At 35.8% G+C, this 24,231-nt stretch overlaps 1 protein-coding gene across 1 annotated transcript in view; it reads right to left on the bottom strand.

The window, feature by feature from the left end:
• Nucleotides 1-24,231, bottom strand: part of LOC144967143 (dystrophin-like) — a 454,945-nt gene that overhangs the window by 396,867 nt on the left and 33,847 nt on the right. The window contains exons 4-7 of the mRNA XM_078904012.1: nt 6,225-6,286; nt 4,123-4,215; nt 2,920-3,000; nt 735-827 (exon numbers count right to left, since the gene is read on the bottom strand). Of these exons, the coding sequence (XP_078760138.1) occupies nt 735-827; nt 2,920-3,000; nt 4,123-4,215; nt 6,225-6,286 (329 nt within the window). The remainder of the gene's footprint in view (nt 1-734; nt 828-2,919; nt 3,001-4,122; nt 4,216-6,224; nt 6,287-24,231) is intronic.

The raw sequence follows: 24,231 nt of genomic DNA, 5'->3' as shown, positions 1-24,231 counted from the left end.
CCCCCCCCCCCCCCCCCCCCCCCCCCCCCCCCCCCCCCTGTACAATCAAAGAACAATCAAAGATATTGCGTTATATAAAGATCAATTTTTAAAAGTTTTACATCATATCATTCTTCATAGTAGCCAACATCAGTCATAACCATGATATAAGCATCATCTTCATTACAATCATCACCATTACCATTGTGCCGCTATGTGGTCTTGTGGCATGACACTCGATTTCGCATCGAAGGTCCTGGGTTCGAGCCTCGCGCTCGGCGCACAGTTGAGCCCTTGTAAAAGGCCCTTTACTCACATTCTCTCACCGCACTCGGGTGTAAAATGAGTACCTGGCCGTTAACAGCGTTGTCTTTGTCCGAAAAATTGTAATATCGCCTAACAGGCGTCATGTCCCATCCTACATGTTAAATGTTGCTGTTGACCAGGGACCCCTTGTAAAGCGCTTCGAGCACCTTTAGTGGATATTGCGCTATATAAAGCTCAATTTAAGCTCAATTTAATAGTTTCAAACAGAAATGGATGGACCGACTAACTGTACAATCAAAGAACAATTGTGGATATTGCGCTATATAAAGCTCAATTTTAAAAATTTTTACATCATAGCATTCTAATAGTCACCGACATCAGTCATAACCATGATATAAGCATCATCTTCATTACCACCATCACCATTACCATATCAATATCGTAGTATAGGCTACATAAAACAAAATTTTAGTTTTAGTACACTTTACCTGCCAATGTAAGATGATGCTCCACACCAATCCCAGAGTAAGCTTCACATTTCCATCAACCAAATCATTACTGTTGATATTCACCAATTTAATCTGGAAAGGAAACATTTCGTATTTCGAAACAATTCATTAAAAATTAACTCTTAGTGTTGCTGTTGGCTAGGGACCCCTTGTAAAGCGCTTTGAGCACGTCTAGTGGATATTGCTAAAAAATATACTTCTTACCAACACATTGTTTTTAGATGAAAAGATGTTATACTACTATTATATCAATAAGGCATGGGTCAGCGTGCTATCGAATTCGAATATCCGCTAAGCTGCATAACCTTGAACAAGTCAACAAGTCACATCGCCCTAGCTCAGTTTGCGGCGCTGCACTGCGGCTATGTTATTCAAGTCTTCTCTTGGTATAGGCCCTAGGGATAAATTTCCCCTATGGGATGAATACAGGGAATTTTGTTTGTTTATTTATTTATTTATTTATTTATTTATTTATTTATTTATTTATTTATTTATTTGTTTGTTTATTTATTTATTTATTCATTCATTTATTTATTATAAATAATATAATAGTCCTATAATGATATACAAATCTCACGCATAAATCAAATTCAAAAGGTCAAAATATGCAGTGTGTGTCTGAAAGTTTCGTCTTCTTCTCCCTTTAAACTGCAAAGGTATCTCTGATGTAATAATCGCATGATTTAATAATCAAGGTTTTACAATAATCGCATGATTTAATAATAAAGGTTTTACAATAATCGCATGATTTAATAATAAAGGTTTTACAATAATCGCATGATTTAATAATAAAGGTTTTACAATAATCGCATGATTTAATAATAAAGGTTTTACAATAATCGCATGATTTAATAATAAAGGTTTTACAATAATCGCATGATTTAATAATAAAGGTTTTACAATAATCGCATGATTTAATAATAAAGGTTTTACAATAATCGCATGATTTAATAATCAAGGTTTTACAATAATCGCTCAACGCAAACAAGTTCACATTCATTGATCCTTTTTTTTCATTTTATCAGTTCTTTATAACGTTCCACTTCATGTTCTCCTAATGAACTTTGTGACGACTTATTCCAAAATCGAATTGCAATAGGATTCAATAGTCTGATGTCACGTCCGCCCAGCAATGAGCAGCTTGGTTCTAAACTAAGAAAATCGGTACTTTTTAATCTCTATGATGGCTAGATCGTTTTCATATGTCATGTGATCAGAATGTATAAAAGTCAAAACATGATCAGATTTATAATGGTTTGTTTTCCTCTGGATACACTCTGGGTGCTCGTTGGAGAAGTATTTCATAAGGGCGTCCGCCATTGTTCCGAGGGTTTAGAACCAGGTACTAAGTTACAATGCGTCATTACGAGGGAAGTGACATCACGACTGTTGAACCCTATTGGGGAAAACGAGTGTGAGATACAATTCAGGTTTAATCTAGACTCTCAAAACTTCACACTTTCATATTTTAGAACTTTGCCAGGTTCATCTGCACTCAACGATATCACTTGGGTAAATGATTTTCCTGCTAGTACCAAATAAAGACAAAATGTCATTGTAAGACGGCATTTCATGCCTTTGAAACTTCTGATTTGAAAAAAAGAACAAAACAAAGATTTTGAGTGTGTCCACTGGGATCCAAACCCACAACTTGTAGATCCTTACCACTGGATCAATAAATACTCGTCCCAATGCCAGTACATTAGATACAATTTTAGATTTCTAACTTAAATAAAATGTAGAAGAGTTGATAAATAAGGGGCAGCGTGGCTCAGCGGAACGGTCTTTGCTTCGTACCTGAAAGGTACCGAGTTCTATCACCCGCCGCTAGCCGCGCTGTGTGGCCTTGACCAAGTCACCTCGCCCTAGCTCAATTTGCGGCGCTGCACTGCAGCTGACGTCTTGTTATTCCAGTCTTCCCTTGGAATAGACCCTAGAGACAAATTTCCCCTATGGGATGAATAAAGGGAATCTTATTTTTTCATTTATTTATTTATTTACATTGTAGTACATTGTACTTACATTGGGACGAGGATCTATTATGGTAGATCCGTACCACTGTACCAATAAATACTCGTCCCAATGTAAGTACATTAGATACAATTTTAGATTTCTAACACAAAACGTAGAAGAGTTGATAAATAATGTTGAAATCTTGACTCACATTGTATTTGTTTTCCAAAATATGGATGGCACGATTCAAGTTGTTGATGTGATGGACACGAAGTCGGCCCTTTTCCGGTTTCTGAAAAAAATGTTACAAAATTCAGTTCTGTTTTATAGTATTTCATGTTTTCCAGTTTAAGAGGTCTGAAAATCTATGTCTGATACATTGCCAGATCGACAAGGCAGAAATATATAAGATAAAAATAAGAATATTTCAAAAATTGAACAATGACTTAACTTCTCTTACGATTTAGAATTTTCCCCGAAAATTCACACCCACCCAGCACAAAAATATACTTTTCTTACTCAAACAAAAAAGTAACAAGTAAGTTCTACAACATAGTGATTAGTATTTATATTTGTAATCAAAGCATTTCTTTAAATTCTGTGGTGTACAAGAGAAATCAGAATGAGAAAATTGTCGGTTACATCGTAACGAATGTGACGATTTTATTATGGGTGGTAAGGAGAGGGTTAAAATGGACAGTTTGTAGAGTAAATGAAATTATCTATTTAGACTTATAGATATGCAAATCAAACTCTTTAAAGACAACTAATGCGTATATATATATATATATATATATATATATATATATATATATATATATATATATTATATATATATATATAACTACCTTTATATGATATTTTTGTAAACCAAATGCACACAGTATGCTGCAAGACGGGGTATTAGGCATAATAATACGAGGCCATAAACGCTTATCATAAAGCTTTATTGGGTTTTCCTTTGCGTGTGTTCTACGAGCAAGAGCTACGACAAAACGTAATTAATGGGGGGGGGGGGGGGGGGGGGGGAATGACTTATAAATGAGCAACTAGTTGATTGACCTAAAATAAATATGGCCGTGAGTTATCGTTTGTGAAACACATTATGGATGAGGTCGAGTGGTATGACACTCGCTTTCGGATCGGAAGGTTCTGGGTTCGAGCCTCGCGTTCGGCGCATAGTTGAGTCCTTGGAAAAGGCTCTTTACTCACATTCTCTCACCGTACTCTGGGTGTAAAATGAGTACCTGGCCGTTAACAGCGTTGTCTTTGTCCGAAAAATTGTAATATCACCTAACAGGCGTTATGTCCCGTAAAGCGCTTTGAGCACGTTTAGTGGAAATTTCTCTATATGAAAGCTCAATTTAAAAAAAAAAATTTTTTTACTACTTCTTGTAGATAGTATTTTACTTACGAGTGTGAGGCCACCGAGGACTTCCAAGAGAGACAAGAGTTTTTCACCATCTCTCAAGTCCAAGTACAAGTCTGTGATGGTTCCTCTTTGGGCCTGGAAAGGAGAATAAATATAGATAGTTCGAAGATGACGTCACTCAGGTCTTTGTTATTGTTTTTTTTTTGCCATCCGCGTTTATGAGTAATGCTCATTGAACTGTATTAACCTGACTATAAACGTTCATGGATACACACAGTTGTGGGTGTTGGTCCGTTATACTTCCGGATGGCAATGTTATGAGCTTCTTAGCCAAGCGCATACTATCAAGAGGATACTTGAGAATAGCTTTAATACATGGCTGTCAGCTAAGGGGGGCGAAGTGGCCGAGTGGTTTAGGCATTGCACTGTGATCCGGAAGATCCCGGGTTCGAGCCCCGCTTCCGGCACTTTCGTTTTTTTCCCTTGGGCATGACTATTTATTAACCACTTGGACAACATGGGTGATTCCTGTTGACATCAGACATCTTTTTTGATGGAATATCTATATTCCTCCATGGGATGACCTTAGCGACGATATCCAATGATACCGTAGCGAAAGGGCGTAATTTAAATTGTTGTTAGCTAAGATAACCGGCTTTCCAAGCACTAAGCATTGCCCACAATCATCTGAATTACAGGATAAATTTTCCTAAGCATTGCCCACAATCATCTGAATTACAGGATAAATTTTCCTAAGCATTGCCACAATCATCTGAATTACAGGATAAATTTTCCTAAGCATTGCCCACAATCATCTGAATTACAGGATAAATTTTCTCCTTACCGACCAATTTCAGGATTTTCCCCGAAATGTCAAACTTATCCAATACAAAACTTCACTCAAACTAAAAGCAACGAGTCCATACCAGACTCTTTACATAATCGTCTGCAACAAAACTGTATTTACAACACAGCATTAAGTCATTAGAAGTAAATACAAAGATTTTTCTTCAAATTTTATGATGTACAACAAAACATATTATCTGAATACGAAAAATGTTCATTGTATTTGTATCGTAACAAATTTGATAATTTTCCTATAGGTGGTAAGGAGAGGATTAAAACGCATGGCATTGTTCACTACTTCATGGTAAATCAATGCTTTATGATGTTATAAATGTTTACAAACTGGATTTGCCAGACTTTGGGCTTGACGATATATCAGAGAATAAACAAACAATCTCTCCGACACCCCCCCCCCCCCAAAGCACCACCATTCATCACCCAAAATTATAACACAATCTAACGGCTATATTGATTTTATTATTTTTTTTAGTTAATAAATATTATATAGACCTCTATGTGTCTACTACACTTAAATTGCTCGTCATTGAGAATATATAATTGAAATAATTGATAACAGCTTGACATGGAGCTAGATAATAACACGATAAACGAAGCAGGGGGGATAATAATAATCTGTGATAAAGCCAGCGTCCTGGTGTCGCATCCAATTATAAATAGGGGTACACAAATGCCATTGGTCTAATTAAAGCTATACACAACTGGTGGACGCTGGTACTTACTTAACCCTTTACAGCAGGCTTCGGTTTGCTTGTTTAAGTGGGTTTTTTTACTACGATTGCGACACTTTTAGGTCATTTCAGCGCGAGTAGTGGAATAATTATTAAGATATTTGAATAATGAAAGAAAGAAAAGAAAAAGAAAATAAAAAAGAGCATAATATAGACTTGTCCATCAAGCAGTGATTGAGTCGCTGGATCTGTTAGTTTTGGCGGAAAGTACTTAGCGAAAGACTTTCATCCTATCCAAAGAGTAGAAAACAAGAATTCCTGTTGTCAGTTTCACGCTATAGAAACCGGGTAATCCCCGGCTTCTTGGGCCTATTGACTCTGAAGGACTACTTTTTGTTGTATTCTGGATTTTTTATCTATCTTTTTGTTTTCTTATTTGTCTGGGAGTTTTTGTTTTTGTTTTACGTTGTTGTTTGTTGTTGTTGATATTATTGTTGTTGTTGTTGTTATTGTTGTTGTTGTTGTTGTTGTTGTTGTTGTTGTTAATGTTGCTGGTGTGTACTTCTTCACAGTAGTTTTGGTTCAGGAAGATTAGAAGTAAAGACCAACCTTGGATAATTGACTGTTGATCCATTTCGTAAAGGTTTTCTTCTGAATGTCCTCTCTCTCATCTGTAAAGAAGAAGAGAAATCATTGTTAGTTTGGAATATCAAAAATTAATAAATTAATTGGAGCAGCCACTGGGTGTTAACCGATGATGGTAAGATAAGATATAAAGAGCGTAGAGAACCCCCCCCCCCCCCCCCCCCCACCCCACAAAAAAAAAAAAAAAAAAAAAAAAAAAAAAGAGAAAATAAAAGAAATTGTACAAAGAGGAAGTCAAATGCTGGCAGGGAAAGAACAATGAGAAAAATGGTGGGGAAGAAGAAGAAGATGAAGAAGAAGAGAAAATAAAGGAGAAGAAGAAGAGAAGAAGAAGAAGAAGAAGAAGAAGAAGAAGAAGAAGAGAAGAAGAAGAAGAAGAAGAAGAAGAAGAAGAAGAAGAAGAAGAAGAAGAAGAAGAGAGAAGAGAAGAAAGAAGAAGAAGAAGAAGAAGAAGAAGAAGAAGAACAAGAAGAAGAAGTGTGATCATAGTCATCCCCCATAAACAAATTAAGTCCCGGATTCGACTACAACTAATCATGATGATGACAACAACAACAACAACGACAACGACGACGACGATGATGACGACGATGATGATGAGGATGATGATGATGATGATGATGATGATGATGATGATGATGATGATGATGATGATGATGATGATGATGATGATGATGATGATGATGATGATGATGATGATGATGATGATGATGATGATGATGATGATGATGATGATGGAATGCAATTAGTGATAGGGATTTGATTAGAAAATGTGTTATGCACAGTCATAGATGCCTTCTTAATCATAAGAGAAAATCAATCGGGGTTAAATTCACCCTTTGGACACTCAAATCTTGGCATGCATCTTTTCAACATTCGTGATAAAAAGTAAAACACCTAGATAGACTCTATCTATTCTATTATTTAAATCTTTTTTTTCCACCAAAACGAAGAGAAAAGGAAATTAGAATAATTTACAAAATTTTGTAGTAATAGGCTTCAACAGTCGTGACGTCACTTCCCTCGTAGTGACGCATAGTAACTTAGCAACTGTTTCTAAACTATCGGAATAATGGCGGACGCCCTTATGAAATACTTCTCTGATGAGCATAACAGTGTATCGAGAGGAGAAAGACATTATAACTCTGATCATGTTTTGACTTTTATACATTTTTATCACATGACATGTGAAAACGTTCTAGCCAGCATGAAGAATAAAAAGTACCGATTTTCTTTGTTTAGAACCAAGCTACTCGTTGCTGGGCCGACGTGACATCAGACTATTGAATGCTATTGTCATTATTATTTGTGATTAGCTAAATCGGTGGGTATTTTTCTCTCTCGAATCATGAGTATCATCCATGTGTTAGTTTGTTTGCATTTATTGTTCTTATTATAATTGTTGTTGAATTTATAGTACCGTAGCGGTGGTATTTATTTTTATAGATATTATTGTTTTTCGTTTTCAAAAGGCTACGAAGTATTATAATAATTTGAGTTATGGCGCTGCTGTTGTTCATGATTTTGTGGTTGTTGTTGTTGGTGGTGGTGGTGGTTTTGTTGTTGTTGTTGTTGTTATTGTTCTTGTTCGTGTTGCTGATGCTGCTTCCACTGCTTTTGAAGTAATCATATGTGACCCAACGTTTCAAAACGGTAGTATGTCGGGATGGACCAGATGCCGAAAAGTCAAGTTATAGTTAAACTGGTCAAAAATATGAATTATTGGTATTTAGCACAGTAACATATGATATTCCTTCTCCTCTATAAAGCATATAAACTCAACTTAGGGATGATACTTCTGGCTACAAATTCCATTTTCAGCATCCTAATCATCCCGACAATACGGTATTGAGACGAGGGGTCACATATGACTTGCAATTTTGTGTGTAAAAGCACTGCATGCGTTTAAAAATAAGTTATTTGAGTATTTTTTGTTCAAAATTTGAATGTTCATATTCAAAGGACCATCCAAGAGATACGTACGGCTATGTGGTCTAGTGGTATGACACTCGCTTTCGGATCGGAAGGTCCTGGGTTCGAGCCTCGCGCTTGGCGCATAGTTGAGTCCTTGGAAAAGGCTCTTTACTCACATTCTCTCACCGTACCCAGGTGTAAAATGAGTACCGGGCCGTTAACAGCGTTGTCTTTGTCAAAAAGAAATTGTAATATCGCCTAACATGCGTCATGTCCCGTCCTACATGTTAAATGTTGCTGTTGACCAGGGGTCCCTTGTAAAGCGCTTTGAGCACATTTAGTGGATACTGCGCTATATAAATGCTCAATTTTTACGTAGTCTGCGCATATGAATCTAGATCAAATCCTACCTTTTCCTTTATAAAACTTGACAGTTGTCGGGTCCAAAGATCCGTGTGTTATCTCCATGACTTCAGAATGAGACGATTGAATATTGTTCATAAACTATATTGATTTTAGTTATAATTTGGCATACTACTATTCCGTTAGTAGAGCTCATGGAAACAAGTCATTTCATTGGTTGAATCTATTGAATACAACTCACGATTTGTTTTCTTTTTGTAGCAAAAGACTGACATTTCGACGTCAATTTTTTGGTCAGTATCAGGCCATAACTTTACGAAGGCCACAGTATATTACGGATACAGTCGGTGTTAGGGTTGAGTGAGTTAAAGGACTTACGACGCTTGAGTGAGTTGAAGATCACATCCTCACCAAATTTTCTCACTTTCACATTACTCCGTTTTATATTCAATAATTATTATACTTATGTTCATAACTTGTTACTGGTATATTACATAATGAACCAATGGATTATTTTTTTCAATATTAAATTAGAACAGCAAAGCACATTCAAAATAGGATCAATGGAAAAATAAATTATGTTTCGGGTTCAAAACCCTTCCTCAGGCTGCAAAACCAAAACAAACTACCCCAAACGACAAGATACAGGAAGCAGTGGCTGTGTGAGTGAGACGCCACGTCTGTAAAACAACACAAGTACAATCCACTTTTTAACTTTGAACGATTCTAAACTAGATCTGCTTTGTAAATGTTTCCATTTGAATATCTGAATATAACAGTTTTTAATATAAATGGAAATTTGCACACAAGCAAACAATCAATGAAGCAAACACATGCACACACAAACAAATAAACAATCAAGCAAACAAACAAACAATAACAAACAAACACACACGCACACAAACAAACAATCAATCAAGCAAACAAACAAACAATAACAAACAAACACACACGCACACAAACAAACAATCAATCAAGCAAACAAACAAACAATAACAAACAAACACACACGCAAACAAACAAACAATCAATCAAGCAAACAAACAAACAATAACAAACAAACACACACGCACACAAACAAACAATCAATCAAGCAAACAAACAAACAATAACAAACAAACACACACGCACACAAACAAACAATCAATCAAGCAAACAAACAAACAATAACAAACAAACACACACGTACACAAACAAACAATCAAGCAAGCAAACAAACAAACAATAACAAACAAACACACACGCACACAAACAAACAGTCAAGCAAGCAAACAAACAAACAATAACAAACAAACATACACGCACACAAACAAACAATCAAGCAAGCAAACAAACAAACAATAACAAACAAACACACACGCACACAAACAAACAATCAAGCAAGCAAACAAACAAACAATAACAAACAAACACACACGCACACAAACAAACAATCAAGCAAACAAACAAACATACAATAACAAACACACACGCACACAAACAAACAAACAATCAATCAAACAAACAAACAATAACAAACAAACAAACACGCACACACACACACACACACACACACACACACACACACACACAGACACTTAAAATCAAATTGCAATAAAATCAAAGCAAAACAAATTACCAAAAAAAAACACACAAAAAAAAAACAAAAAACAACAACAAACAAAATAAAGAAAAAGAAACAAGCTCTAAAGTAATAAAAAAAATGTGGCTGAGAGATTTGGCATACAGTTCATGATAAATATAAGAAAGAAACAATCCTAACCCTTTAATCACCTTTGACCCAAAGAGGCGATGACCCCTGTGTACCGCTCGCACGAAAATGTCACTGTCATTTTCCGCCAATCTCAATTATGAGGGCATGAAAGAGTGAAGGGAATGTGTTGGGAAGAGAGAGAGAGAGAGAGAGAGAGAGAGAGAGAGAGAGAGAGAGGAGAGGAGGTTGAGAGTCCAATGGTTGTTTCAATTAATTAGATCAATAGATAGATAGATAGATAGAAGATAGTAGATAGATAGATAGATTAGATAGATAGATAGATAGATAGAGTAGATAGATAGATAGATAGATAGATAGAGATAGTGATAGATAGATAGTAAAAAAATAGATGAAATTATAGGAAAGATAGATAATAGGTATGATATTAGAGAGTAATAAAGGGAAAGAAAAAAGAAGAAAAAGGAGACCTAGAGAAACAGAGACTGATAGACAGATAGATAAGGGATGGATAGACATATATATTAGAGAGAGAAAGGGAGGCAGAGAGACACACACACAGAGAGAGAGAGAGAGAGAGAGAGAGAGAGAGAGAGAGTCTGATGACGTCTGCAGAGATGTCTAACCGCTTTCATCGATACCCAAACAACCCATAACAACCACCTTCCCCATAAATATTATATCATATCACCTTACCAACCATAATCAAAAAGAACCTATCACACATATCACTATCACATAAATAAGTATCCGTGATAATCATTTCATTAAACATGTCACCCATGACAAATCGGACATCTGTAATATTTTATATCCAATGACACATACGAGTACATCATTTCATTTGAAACAATATCTCTTCCATTTTGTTGCTGACTCACTCACTATCTATATCTTCCCCCGATGTTTATAATGTCACCACCAAATTATTATAATATGATAAAAACTACTATAAAATTACTCATAGGATAATAACTATATATATATATATATATATATATATATATATATATATATATATATATATATATATATATATATATATATATATTAGACCTACATGGAAGTGATAATAACCAAAATTGTCCACACAGGGATAGTTGCTGATTTTTATTTATTTATTTATTCACTTATTTTTTTAAACTGGTTCTACTTAGGTGAAATAGCCCGGAGGATCAGACAGACTTTCATTCAAATCCTAATTTATCTGTTTCTCTCAGTAACAGCTACAGAAACAGATTTATGCAATTTAGGTTTCATTATGATGTCCTTTAAAAAGAAAAAAACATGAGCAACTGTTAAAATGTAGAGCAATATCCATTCATTTATGTGTGCTCTAAGTAGGCTCTTAACAAGGAGCCCCCACGTCAACGGCAATAGAGAGTAGTATGTATGACTTACAATTGTTTGCTGTCGGCTCTTCGTTGATTTTTTTTTTTTTGGGTGTTTTTTTTGTTTTGTTTTTATATTTGTGTGTGTGTGTGTGTGTGAGAGAGAGAGAGAGAGAGAGAGAGAGAGAGAGAGAGAGAGAGAGAGAGTGGGTGAGTGAGTGAGTGAGTGTGTGTGTGTGTGTGTGGTTTTTTTTTTTTTTTAATGTTTTATTTTGTTTTTTGTTTTTTTTTTTTGTTGCTTTTTTTTCGGGGGGGGGGGGGGGGGGGGGGGGGGGGGGTTCGGGGTTGTTTGATTGCTTTTTGTTTTGTTTTGTTTTTTTTTTTCGTGGGTTTTGTTGTTGTTGCTGTTGTTTGTTAGTTTGTTTTTTTTTCTATAGACACAATGTTGTTACAGGTCAAACTAATCATTTTACACGTGAGAAGACAGACAACACGTGACGATAGATAAAGAGTCTTTCCCAAAGTCTCAACTTTACACGACATACTACAATGAGACTAATGAGACTCGAAACCGGAACCAAAGGTCACAAACCGAGTATCATAGTCATAATAATATCACGAGACAACAAAAACCAAACAAACCCCTTCTGTCTGTCTGTAAAAGGTTAACACAAACAAACTGTGATCGGAAGCGTTCAACTAATTAATTTCAAAGTTTTTAAATGTAGCTGCAAAATAAAACCATTTTTTAAAAAAAAAAAACGTTCCGCATGCCATAAATACTTCGTGTAATTCGAAATTTTGATTTCCCAGGTGAAAAGATCTATCCTAAAAATATCATCTTGGACCACGTGTTTTGTTTGTTCGTTTCTTCTTTTTTTATTGTTGTTGTTGTTCTTTGCTTTTTTTCGGTTTTTTTTTCTTGTTTTTTTTTTTTTTTTGTTTGTTTGTTTGGGTTTTTTTTGGTTTTTTTTTTGGTTTTTTTTTTTTCTAAGGCATAAAAATATCGTGATCTATTAAAATGGCAGGTAAATTTCACAAGATTCAATATTCTATAATTTGTGACCCATCGTATCAAAATGGTAGTATGTATATTCAGTTGGTTTTTATTGATGTTACCCGTTTAGATATAATACTCACAACATCCGACGGGGTATAACATACAAACGAACAAAAATATGACGTGTAACCATAAACGTGTATAGTTCTGATTGATAGAATTTAGTGAGAACTAGTCATTAAAATGGCTGTCAAAAAAAAAACAACAATAACGCGAAGTCCCAGGTTAGAGAGTTTTTAGCCAAGATGAAGGACACTTAACTAGAACGATATTATTTGAAGGACGAGTTTTCTGGGCAAATTTTTAAATTCATGTTTTGTTTTGTTTTTTTTTCCAGGGTACGGCAGTTAACAGGTTAAACATCAATTTAATTTGAGTGTCCTATAGATAGTATGCGCTTGGCTAAGAAGTTCATAACATTGCCATCCGGAAGTATAACGGACCAACACACAAAACTCTGTGCAACCATGAACTTTTATAGTCTGGATAATACAGTTCAGTGAGTATTACTCATAAACGAGGATGGCAAAAAACAATAACAAAGACCAGAGTGACGTCAACTTCATTATATCTATACTAAAGCCTTTAAAATCGATTCCTCTTTGGCCACTCCCATTAATTATTTCTGGGATGATCAAACGATGTTTCACTTCTCAGGAATTCGAACCGGAATTTAACCTCACCTCGACTTTAAATGAACAATGACATTTAAATGGAGCCAAAAAAAAAAAATGATAATTAAAAAATAAAAGAATTCTTGCGGAAGACAATCACTGTGTGTAATTTTAGGGTTTTCCCAACCAGGTGATTAACTGTTTGTTTGTTTTTTAAACGGATTTATGCTGGAGTGATCTAATGATTGATCATTTATTATTATTATTATTATTATTATTATTATTATTATTATTATTATTATTATTATTATTATTATTATTATTATTATTATTTTATTATTATTATTGTTATTATTATTATTATTATCATTATTATTATTATTATTATTATTATTATTATTATTATTATTATTATTATTATTATTATTATTTTATTATTATTATTATTATTATTATTATTATTATTATTATTATTATTATTATTATTATGTTATTATTATTATTTTACTTATTATTCATTATTATTATTATTATTATTACATTATTATTATTATTATTATTATTATTATTATTATTATTATTATTATTATTTATCATTATTGTCATCATCATCATCATCATCATCATCATCATCATCATTATCATCGTTATCATTATCATCATTATTTTTAATTATTTATCTATTTATCTATTTATTCATTTATTTATTTATCTATCTATTTATTTATTTTGCAAGAAAATGGGCCAAGATTGTTAAATATAAATTTTTAAAAACAGCATTAAAAATAGTTTTAACTCACGCTTTAACTTGGCATTGGTTATATCTAATTAAATGGCGTGGAAACAGAAACTTCTTTATAAACTTAATTACTTTGGCTACAAATCACGGACCAAATAATAACAACTGCGTTAAAAGTGAGAAACTCAACGTGAAAAAAAAATATATAGAAAATTGGTTAAAATCCTCAATGCATGTCTAAAGTTAGAAACATAAGGTAAAAAAAAAAAAGAAAATTTGTTTAAACCGTCAATGCATGCTAGTCTTGATAGAAGGAACGAACTTGACACCAGCTCTTTGTTATTGTTTTTAGCCAGCTATTTTTATGAGTACAGTTGTCACTACTCAGACAACAAATATTAAAGGTACGTTATATCCGACTGGCGGATGTGTGAGTATCTTTACCAAACGCATGGAATCAATAAATGTTATAGATAGTATGCGCTTGGCTAATAAGCTCATAACATTGCCATCCGGAAGTATAACGGACCAACACACAAAACTGTGTGTATCCATGAACGTTTATAGTCGGGTTAATACAGTTCAGTGAGCATTACTCATAAACGCGGATGCCAAAAAACAATAACAAAAGCCTGAGTGACGTCATCTTCGTTCTATCTATAGGCGAAACCTAAACGACTAGCATCACTAATAATCTCTACAATGTTCTAAAATTGTTCTATTATCGAGCTTTAAAATTATACAATATCCACTTAATGTGCTCAAACCAATAGAAACATATTACATAACAGAAGGAACGAAGCTCTTGGTTATTATTTTTGGCTAACTTTCGGATCGGAAGGCCCTGGGTTCGAGCCTCGATCGGTGCATAGGTGAATCCTTGGAAAATCTCTTTATTCACATTCTCTCATCCTACTCAGGTGTAAAATGAGTACCTGGCCGTTAACAGCGTTGTCTCTGTCACACAAAAAATGTATTATCGCCTAACAGGCGTCATGTCTCGTTTTACATGTTACGTGTTGCTGCTGGTCGGGGACCTCTTGTAAAGCGCTTTGAGCATGTTCAGTGGATATTGCTCTAAAAAATGTTAATACTCTAGTTATTACTATTCTTTAACTAAATTTGTTAGCTTCACGCTAAGAGAATGTCTATGAATATAGCACATAACACTGAGTCCTAGTTCAGTGATTTTTTTGTTTGTTTGTTTTGTTTTGTTTGTTTGTTTTTTAGAAGTTAAAACGGTGCTTGTGACATTTCATGCAACTCAACGGCATCTGAATCTGATCTCGTAAAGGCCAAGAGCGATTTCGGAGCCAAATGAGTAACACAGTTTAACACTTTCTGTGAGTAATAAATAAGTGGAAACTGGAGGTGCGTGCAAGAACTTAGCTAGTAATCCAAAGTATTAAAAAAAAAATGGTGACCTATCATCTTATAGGGATTGCTGATAGGTCAGTTGGTAAAGCACTCGCTTCACATTGCAAAGGGACTTAAATCGATTCAGTGTGTAGTCGAGATTTTTTTCTTCTGATTTCTCCCCCACCCCTGTCTTCCTTGCAGTAAATTGGGTAGCTGGGTCTGTTTGGTTTCTTGGAAAGTACTTTGTGATAGACTTGCGGTCCTATTCAAAGGGTAGCAAGCAATTGCTATTGTCCATTTCACGCTAGAGAGAGCGGGATAAACTCCGGCTCCATGCGCATAATCTAATGGCTCCGAAGGACTACTGAATAAATATTTTATTCATGACAACGGGTATAGTTAATTGTGGTCATTTTAAAGATATCATAATCACTTTCTATTACCTGGTTTCCTTTTACATAATACCCGTTTGAGGCCGCGGGTCATAAATGAGGGAGAAAAAAAAACTCGAACTTTTATATAGCGCATAATCCACTAAACGTTCTCAAAGAGATTTACAAAGTGTCACTGATCAACAACGACACGTAACATGTAGAACAAGACACATGACGCCTGTTGTTAGGCGAAATTATTTTTTTTACCGACTGAGACAACGCTCTTAACGACCAGATACTGGTTTAACACCTGAGTTCGGTGAGAGAATGTGAGTAAAGAGCCTTTTTCAATGACACTACCATGCGCCGAGCGAGGCTCGAACCCAAGACCTTCCGATCCGAAAGCGATTGTCATACCACCTGCTGACAACATCGCTTCCATCGCAATATTAGATAAAACAAATCGAGGCTGCGATGTGTGAAGACCTCACAGACGAAAGGCATTGACTCAGTGAGGCACATCACTGTGTAGTGCATTCTCTACTGTTCATGTGCTCACGCTGAGGCGTGCAACTCGTAGAGAGGGCTGACATTAATGACCAATTACTGATAAGTGGGATTTATCACGACATATCTAATTATTTCTCACAGCAAGGTAACCGAATGAGGAGAAGAGCGAAGCTAAGATTTTATACGAATCTCGGGCGTCAGGTCCCGACTGAGCTCAAGATATAAGATATATTATTTTGGGAAGTAAAGAAATGCATAGTTGCTGAAGTGAATATTAGATTGTCTAAAATAGTACAACATAATGGCAAAACACGTCCTTCATTTTGCCTTTAAGAGTGTGTATAATATATGAAACAGTGATAGAGAAAGCAGAAAGAAAAAACACAACAAACAAAACACAAACAAACAAACAAGCCAACAAAAAACCGGGCTGACTATCGGGATATTTCTTTTTTCTTGTAATGATCTTTTTGTTTCATACACACATTTTCAGATCTTCATCTAAAACCAGTGACTGGTCCCTTATTTGTCATTTTGATACTTTTATTTGGCCATAAAACTTCAATAATTTTTTGTTTAAAAATATAAACATTGAGCTTTTATATAGGGCAATATCCATTAAATGTGCTCAAAGCGCCATACAAGGGATCCCTGGTCAACAGTAACATTCTACATTTAGGACGGGACGTGACGCCTGTTAGGTGATGTTATAATTTTTTCGGACAGAGACAACGATGTTAACGATCAGATATTCATTTTACATCTGAGTAAGGTGAGAGAATGTGAGTAAAGAGCCTTCTCCAAGTACTCAACTATGCGCCGAGCGAAGCTCGAACACAGGACCTTCCAATCCGAAAGCGAGTGTCATACCGCATATAAAAAGTTGATCGACTAAGATAATTTCCCAACCCAACAGGCTTGAAAAGCTTTGAATCTGAGAATTCTAGCGCAGCGAAAAAAAAATTATTCAGGCAAAAAAAAACTACTCCTGAGCTTTAAAAATGAGAAGAGACGGGGGCGTGGGGGGTTACGGTAAGCTAGGCAAAAAAAAAGAGATAAATTCTGTATCAAGCATAGCTGTCCGTTCTAGGAACGGTGCCAGTTCAATTGACGTGATCATCCTTCCATAAAATCATCGCGCGGTTAATCAATGTCATTATACAATCAAACCATCTTCATGTCAATTATAAATCAAATCTAGACCTTTTACATAGCGCAATTTCCACTGAAATGTTCTGCTCAAAGCGCTTTACAAAGGATCTCTGACAAACAGCAACACGTAACATGTAGAACGAGACATGACGCCTGTTAAGCGATATTACAATTTTATTCCGACAGAAACAACGCTGTTGACGACCAGGTACTCATTTTACACCTGAGTACGGTGAGAGAATGTATGTAAAGAGTCTGTTCCAAGGACTCAACTATGCGTCGAGCTAGGCTCGAACCCAGGACTTTCCGATCCGAAAGCGAGTGGCATACCACAAAACCTCATAGCCGCATAAACATCGCCGCAGTGTAACCCAAAAAAATCCAATTTGACAAATATATAATAAGACTTGAATCCAAGTCAAAAGACTTCCACTGAGATATGTTATATCGTTCTATAGATAATATGCTCTTGGCTAAGAAGCTCACAACATTGCCATCCGGAAGTATAACGGACCAACACACTTGAACGTTTATGGTCTGGTTAACACAGTTTAGTGAGAATTACTAAAAAAAAACGCGGATGGCAAAAAGCAAAAACAAAGACCCGAGTGACGTCAACTTCTTTCTATCTATATATTATGTATATGTATTTCTGGCACTGCAGTCCATACTACAAATGTTTTCTTTCATTGTTGACATCGGTGATACATTGGACATTGACAGACATGGACATTTGACGTAGAGACAAATTCTGGATTGAGACAGCAAATCAGGATAATCGTAAGTCAATCTGTCAGGGGTTTGTCTATAGAAGTAACATTATCTGTGCGATATAATAGATTATTATAGCCAGAATAACAGGAATTGGATTTTATGACCCACTCCACTCATCATATTGCTCTCGGGTGTAAGCGGAAAAGTCAATGACACTTCAATTTGCACGCATCATTGCTCTCAGTTGTAAATAAACACATGATAGTAGGGTCGTGCGTTACAAATATATTATACCCGAGTACAGAGCAGCAGATCGAATCAGAGCGTCGCCTCGATGGACTGTTAAGATTTTGATGTCTCAGCTCTCTGGCTTCAATGGGCATGATCTATAGATAGTATGCGCTTGGCTAAGAAGCTCATAACATTGCCATCCGGAAGTATAATGGACCAACACACAAAACTGTGTGTATCCATGAACGTTTATAGTCTGGTTAATACAGTTCAGTGAGTATTACTCATAAACGCGGATGGCAAAAAACAATAACAAAGACCTGAGTGACGTCATCTTCGAACTTCGTATTTGGTACGGAGAGGGTTAATAAGTCAAGTAAGTCATGTCAAATAATGCTGACGTTTTGATCGTTGAGTGTATATATATATATATATATATATATATATATATATATATATATATATATATTTATATATATATATATATATATATATATATATATAATACATATATATATATATATATATATAATATATATATATATATATATATATATATCGGTTTGTATCTTATTATCAGCCGATGCTGACGGTCAGTTCTATCAATTTGGGGTCAGGCCTCATCTCACTGTTCATCTCTTCCCTTTTTATGTTTTAATCCACTTTACCTGCTTCGATCTTTTTACTCTTCCTCCTCCTCCTCCTCCCTCCCTCCTCCTCCTCCTCTTCCTCCTCCTCTTCCTCCTCCTCCTCCTCCTCCTCCTCCTCCTCCTCCTTTACCCCCTGCCCCTCAACACTTATCTTTAACGATAATGATGTCTATACCGGGCAAGATGTACAGAAAAAGGAACCCCTCCTCCCCACCACTTCATCCCACTCATACGCACTTATCTTTTACTACGATAAGGTCTGTGTTGGTCAAGATAATAAACTGAAAATGGACAACAGTCAGGAATAGGCGAGACCAGACCTAAATAGACAGGATTGTTTCAAGTCAATGTTTTTTGGTTGTTTTTTCGGTCGACATAACAAAAGATTCTTGAACTCTTACGTTTCGAGTTTCGAACGAGTTTTAAATAAGGTGGCGTTTTTATGCACCTCCGTTGGAGGTGTACACCGTTTTTATGCACCTCCGTTGGAGGTGTACAAAAACGCACCGTTTTTATGCACCTCCGTTGGCGGTGATGGTAAATTAATGAAAATGTTTCTGCATACGTCCATGAGATTTAAATAGTTTTAGATTGTAGTTCAGCACGCTGCTTAAGGATTACCGATATACGTTTATACAATGATAATAAATTAAAGAATAATAACAATAATTTAAAAAATAAAATGGCACACAAATACTGATCTCAAATAAATAAATAATTTTAGAAATTTAAAACCGAAGTTTTTTTTAAAACATGATAAAAAGCTTTTGAAAAAAAAAAGAAAAAGAAAGAAACAAAAAAAAAATGATGTCTTTCTCAATAAAAAAAAAAAATATGTCTACAATGGGAATCGAACCACTGCGCTACGGAGCAACCTGACTGTTCATCACATTTAATAAGGTCTTTCTAAAACATTATTTTACCTTCAATGCAACTTCTATTTTATGGTTTTATATTTCTATTTTTTAAATTATTATTTTTTTAAATATAAGTTTATTATCAAAAACATCCTACAGATGTCACAATATAACTTTCGCCATTTCCAAATACAGAAACACAATACCGCTGATGAAATTGGGTGGGATACGCATGCGTGACGGAGGTGTATAAAAGCGATCCGTTAAGATACACCAGCAACGGAGGTGCATAAAAACACTACGTTTAAATAACGCTGCACGACCTTGGGAGCATGCATTGGGGACGAGTTCGAATTTTCAAACAAGAATACTTTTATTATACCCCTCCGATAACCATGTTATTTCTCTACAAGATTTAACTGAAATCTAAATATTTGACTTTAAGAATAGGCTTCAACAGTCGTGACGTCACTTCCCTCGTAATGACGCATAGTAACTCAGCAACTGGTTTTAAACTATCGGAAGAATGGCGGACGCCCTTATGAATTACTTCTCTGACGAGCATAAAAGTGTATCCACAGACGAGAAAGACATTATAAATCAAATCATGTTTTGACTTTTATAAATTCTGATCACATGACATATGAAAAAGTTCTAGCCAGCATGAATAATATAAAGTACCGATTTTCTTTGTTTAGAACCAAGCTACTCGTTGCTTGACGGACGTGACATCAAGACTTAATATCATTGTGGTAAAAATGTATAATTTACGCGTCTCCGGGTATGGAGGAAATGTATATTGTGATAGTCCAATCGTATTGCTCACAGCTCGACACAGAAGATATCATCACAAGTGTTTAACTCTCTCCTTACCAGCCATTTTCAGGATTTCCCCCAAAACTTCACACCCAACTATCACAAAAATATATTTTTTATCGCTCAAACACAATAGCAGTCAGTTCTTGCGATACATAATTTCTTTAGCAAAACATGCTCTATAACACACTGTTAATTTTCTTTAAATTTTAAAATGTATAAGAGAAATTTGAATAAGAAAAATGTTGGTTGTATCGTAACAAATGTGACGATTTTCCTATGGTTGATAAGGAGAGGGGTATACCGTCACTCATGGCTTTTTATAACATTTTTTGAAGCTATCATTGTTACGTGCTATTACTGATTGTGAAACATCTGACTGCGGTAGGAATGGTCAATTTTAATCTGAAATCTTAAAGTGGCCAGAGTGAAAACTGCTGTTCAGAGGAAAAAACCGACATAATATTTCAACATTTTATGGGAAACCTGAAAACTACTTCACATCTGTAATAGTATTGAATATCTGCCTCTCATGTTGGATTTAAACTATGGTAAGGCTATATTGTGCTAGCTAATATAGGAAGTACGATGTTTAATTCGTGATAGGATGTGTGTAGGTATCAGTCGTGTTGTCACTAAAAACAAAATCTTGAAAATAAAGAGTTTTGTCAGACATTTCGCGATACCTAGAGAGGGCAGAATATAGTCTCTCATACAAAATGAATGGAATCAGCAAAGTTATCAACACGAATGATTAGGGTATTAAAGGCTTAACACGTTATCTATTCAAACACACTCCGTATATCGCAGAGCGTGCCTAATACAGACAACAATAATAGGTCCTGTTTAACATAATATGGATGATAAGAGGCTAACGTATTATACTTAAAGGGTTGTTTATTTAATTTATGTTTAGGATTTGCCTGAAATTGATTCAATGAAGATTGGTTTAAAACACAGATTTTCATTAACACTGAATACAGAAAGAGATTGACCCGAAGTGGTGGTGATGATGATGATGATAATATAAATAATAATAATATAATAATAATATAATAATAATAATAATAATAATAATAATAATAATAATAATAATAATAATAATAATAATAATAATAATAATAAGAAGAAGAAGAAGAAGAAGAAGAAGAACAAGAAGAAGAAGAAGAAGAAGAACAAGAACAAGAACAACAACAATAATAATAATAATAAGAAGAAGAAGAAGAAGAAGAAGAAGAAGAAGAAGAAGAAGAAGAAGAAGAAGAAGAAGAAGAAGAAGAAGAAGAAGAAGAAGAAGAAGAAGAAGAACAACAACAACAACAACAACAACAACAACAACAACAAGAACAAGAACAAGAACAACAACAACAACAACAACAATAATAATAATAATAATAATAATAATAATAATAATAATAATAATAATAATAATAATAATAATAATTGGGGAAACCTTGTAGTGACCGTCCAGTTTCGAACCCACCACCATCCGTTCAATTTCCCTTTCACTTTTTATTCACTACGCCATCGGCTATAACAGCAAGATTTATTTGAGTCGTAAGATCTCAAGGACACGGTTGTAACTAGTGCGGGGCGGTCCTTGGCAAGCTTAAGGACCACGGTCCTACGGTCCTTGGGAAATGAAGACCGCAAGGACCGGTCCTAGGACCGGTCCTTTTCGACATTGAACATTCCTGAGAGACTGTTGGAAATTCGAACCGTTTGACCTTTGAGACCGTGGGATCGTTCATTCTTGAACTGTTAAAGACCGCTACACGATGAAAACCGTGGTCTACAGGAGTAAAACACACGGAGTAGTCACACTCATTTCAAATTGTAACCTAATTAGAGAAGAGGGGTGATGCCTTCTTTATTTGCTCACCGTACTTCATTGTTACTTCGATAATTTAATAAAATTTGAAATTTATCCCCATTAACGGAGATAATGGCATCGCCCAAGGCGTTGATCGAGTTGTTCGTGGCGTTGATACACACACGCAACTCCTACCCCCCCCCCCTCCCCCCCCCCCACACACACACACATTAGAGGGCAGCGAGCATTGAAGAGTAAGAGAGAGACGTGAAGTTATAATAAGAGGGGGTGGATGAGGTAATAAGAGGGGTCGATGGTGACTTTTCGCCAGATCTAACAAACTCAGCTACCCATTCATTGCTGAGTAGACAGGGATTTAGAAAAAACTCGACTGCACCCGGGATCGATCTCTGGCCCTTTGCGTATAAAGAGAGTGCTCTATCAACTGAGCTATCGGGGTCCCCAAATATTCTATTGGACTTTTTTAAAATTCAGACGTTATAACTGGTTTTTTTGGAAGGAAGAAACTAATGAAACTCATATTATTTGATTAGTAAAAACACCAAACGAAATTTTAATATAATTGTATTATTTTAAATGACAACACTGCGATAGAAAGGAGTGGTGACAAGAGATGGACAAAAGAAAACAAAGAATCGGATTTGCTACTTGCTAGGTTCGACACACACACACACACACACACACACACACACAAACACACACATCTTTAGTAGTCACATACATTTCAAACAATAACCCATTAGAGAAGAGGGGTCATGCCTTCACCATAGATCATTGTCATTGCGATCATTATGGTGTAGTAAATTTTGAAATTTACCCCTTATAATGGAATCGTCCAAGGCGTGCGCCTCCTGTTCCCCCCATCTCACACACGAAAGGGCGGTTTGCGGAGTGAAGGTTGGTGGTCGTCTGCCTGTATGGTCGTCTGTGTCGTTTAGTGTATGGCAAAGGGGGGTGGGTGCGATTAATTAAGTGGGATGGGTGGTGATTGGTGGAAGATAGGCAACCGAAGGCAACGAATCGCTGGGGAAGTAGTAGGCTATGGCGCGAGACCGAAGGTGATCAGACCGGTCTTCAGCGCGGCACTAGTTGAAAGGTGATAAGAAGTGAGGACCGCCGCCGGTCTTCACTATGGGACCGATCCCCGGTTCACAGCTAAAAGACCGTGGGACCGGTCCAAAGGACCGGTCCTGGACCGGTCCTCAGCGCGGCACTAGTTGTAACACAAGTCGAAGACACAATCTATGTACCAGAAAAAGGTATAACACAGGTGGGGAAGGGGAGAAAGTTGCGTGTGTTAAAGTGTTTAGGGCTTAGGGCGGGCTGGCGAGTGGGAAGGAGGGGGATGGGAGATGGGGGGGGGGGGGGGGGAGGGTATGGTGTAAGAAAGCTGAGAGTTTAAGTGCCGTAATAACAGTTATATTTGCGTCTCAAGTGGTGACAATAAAAATACCACGGTTATAACGACACAGGAAAGAACCGGCTCCTCAAGCATTATAGCCGGCAGGTGGTTGTGGTGGTTTATGAGTATGATTATTAAGTGTATCTTGCATAAGAAGAGTATGCTATGATGACCTAACACATGCGACATGGCGGCTGGGAGATAATAATATATTATTGGTTTGGTGTGTCATAAATATATGGGCTGAGAAGACTCATTAGAACGAAGATGACGTCACTCAAGTCTTTGTTACTGTTTTTTGCCATCCACGTTTATGAATACTTCTCACTAAACTGTATGG

The sequence above is a fragment of the Berghia stephanieae genome, chromosome 3, assembly GCF_034508935.2.
Source record: "Berghia stephanieae isolate SIO BIC M18660-M18661 chromosome 3, UCSD_Bste_1.3, whole genome shotgun sequence".
Taxonomy (NCBI): Eukaryota; Metazoa; Mollusca; class Gastropoda; order Nudibranchia; family Aeolidiidae; genus Berghia; species Berghia stephanieae.
This window is presented reverse-complemented; position numbering and strand designations above follow the sequence as displayed.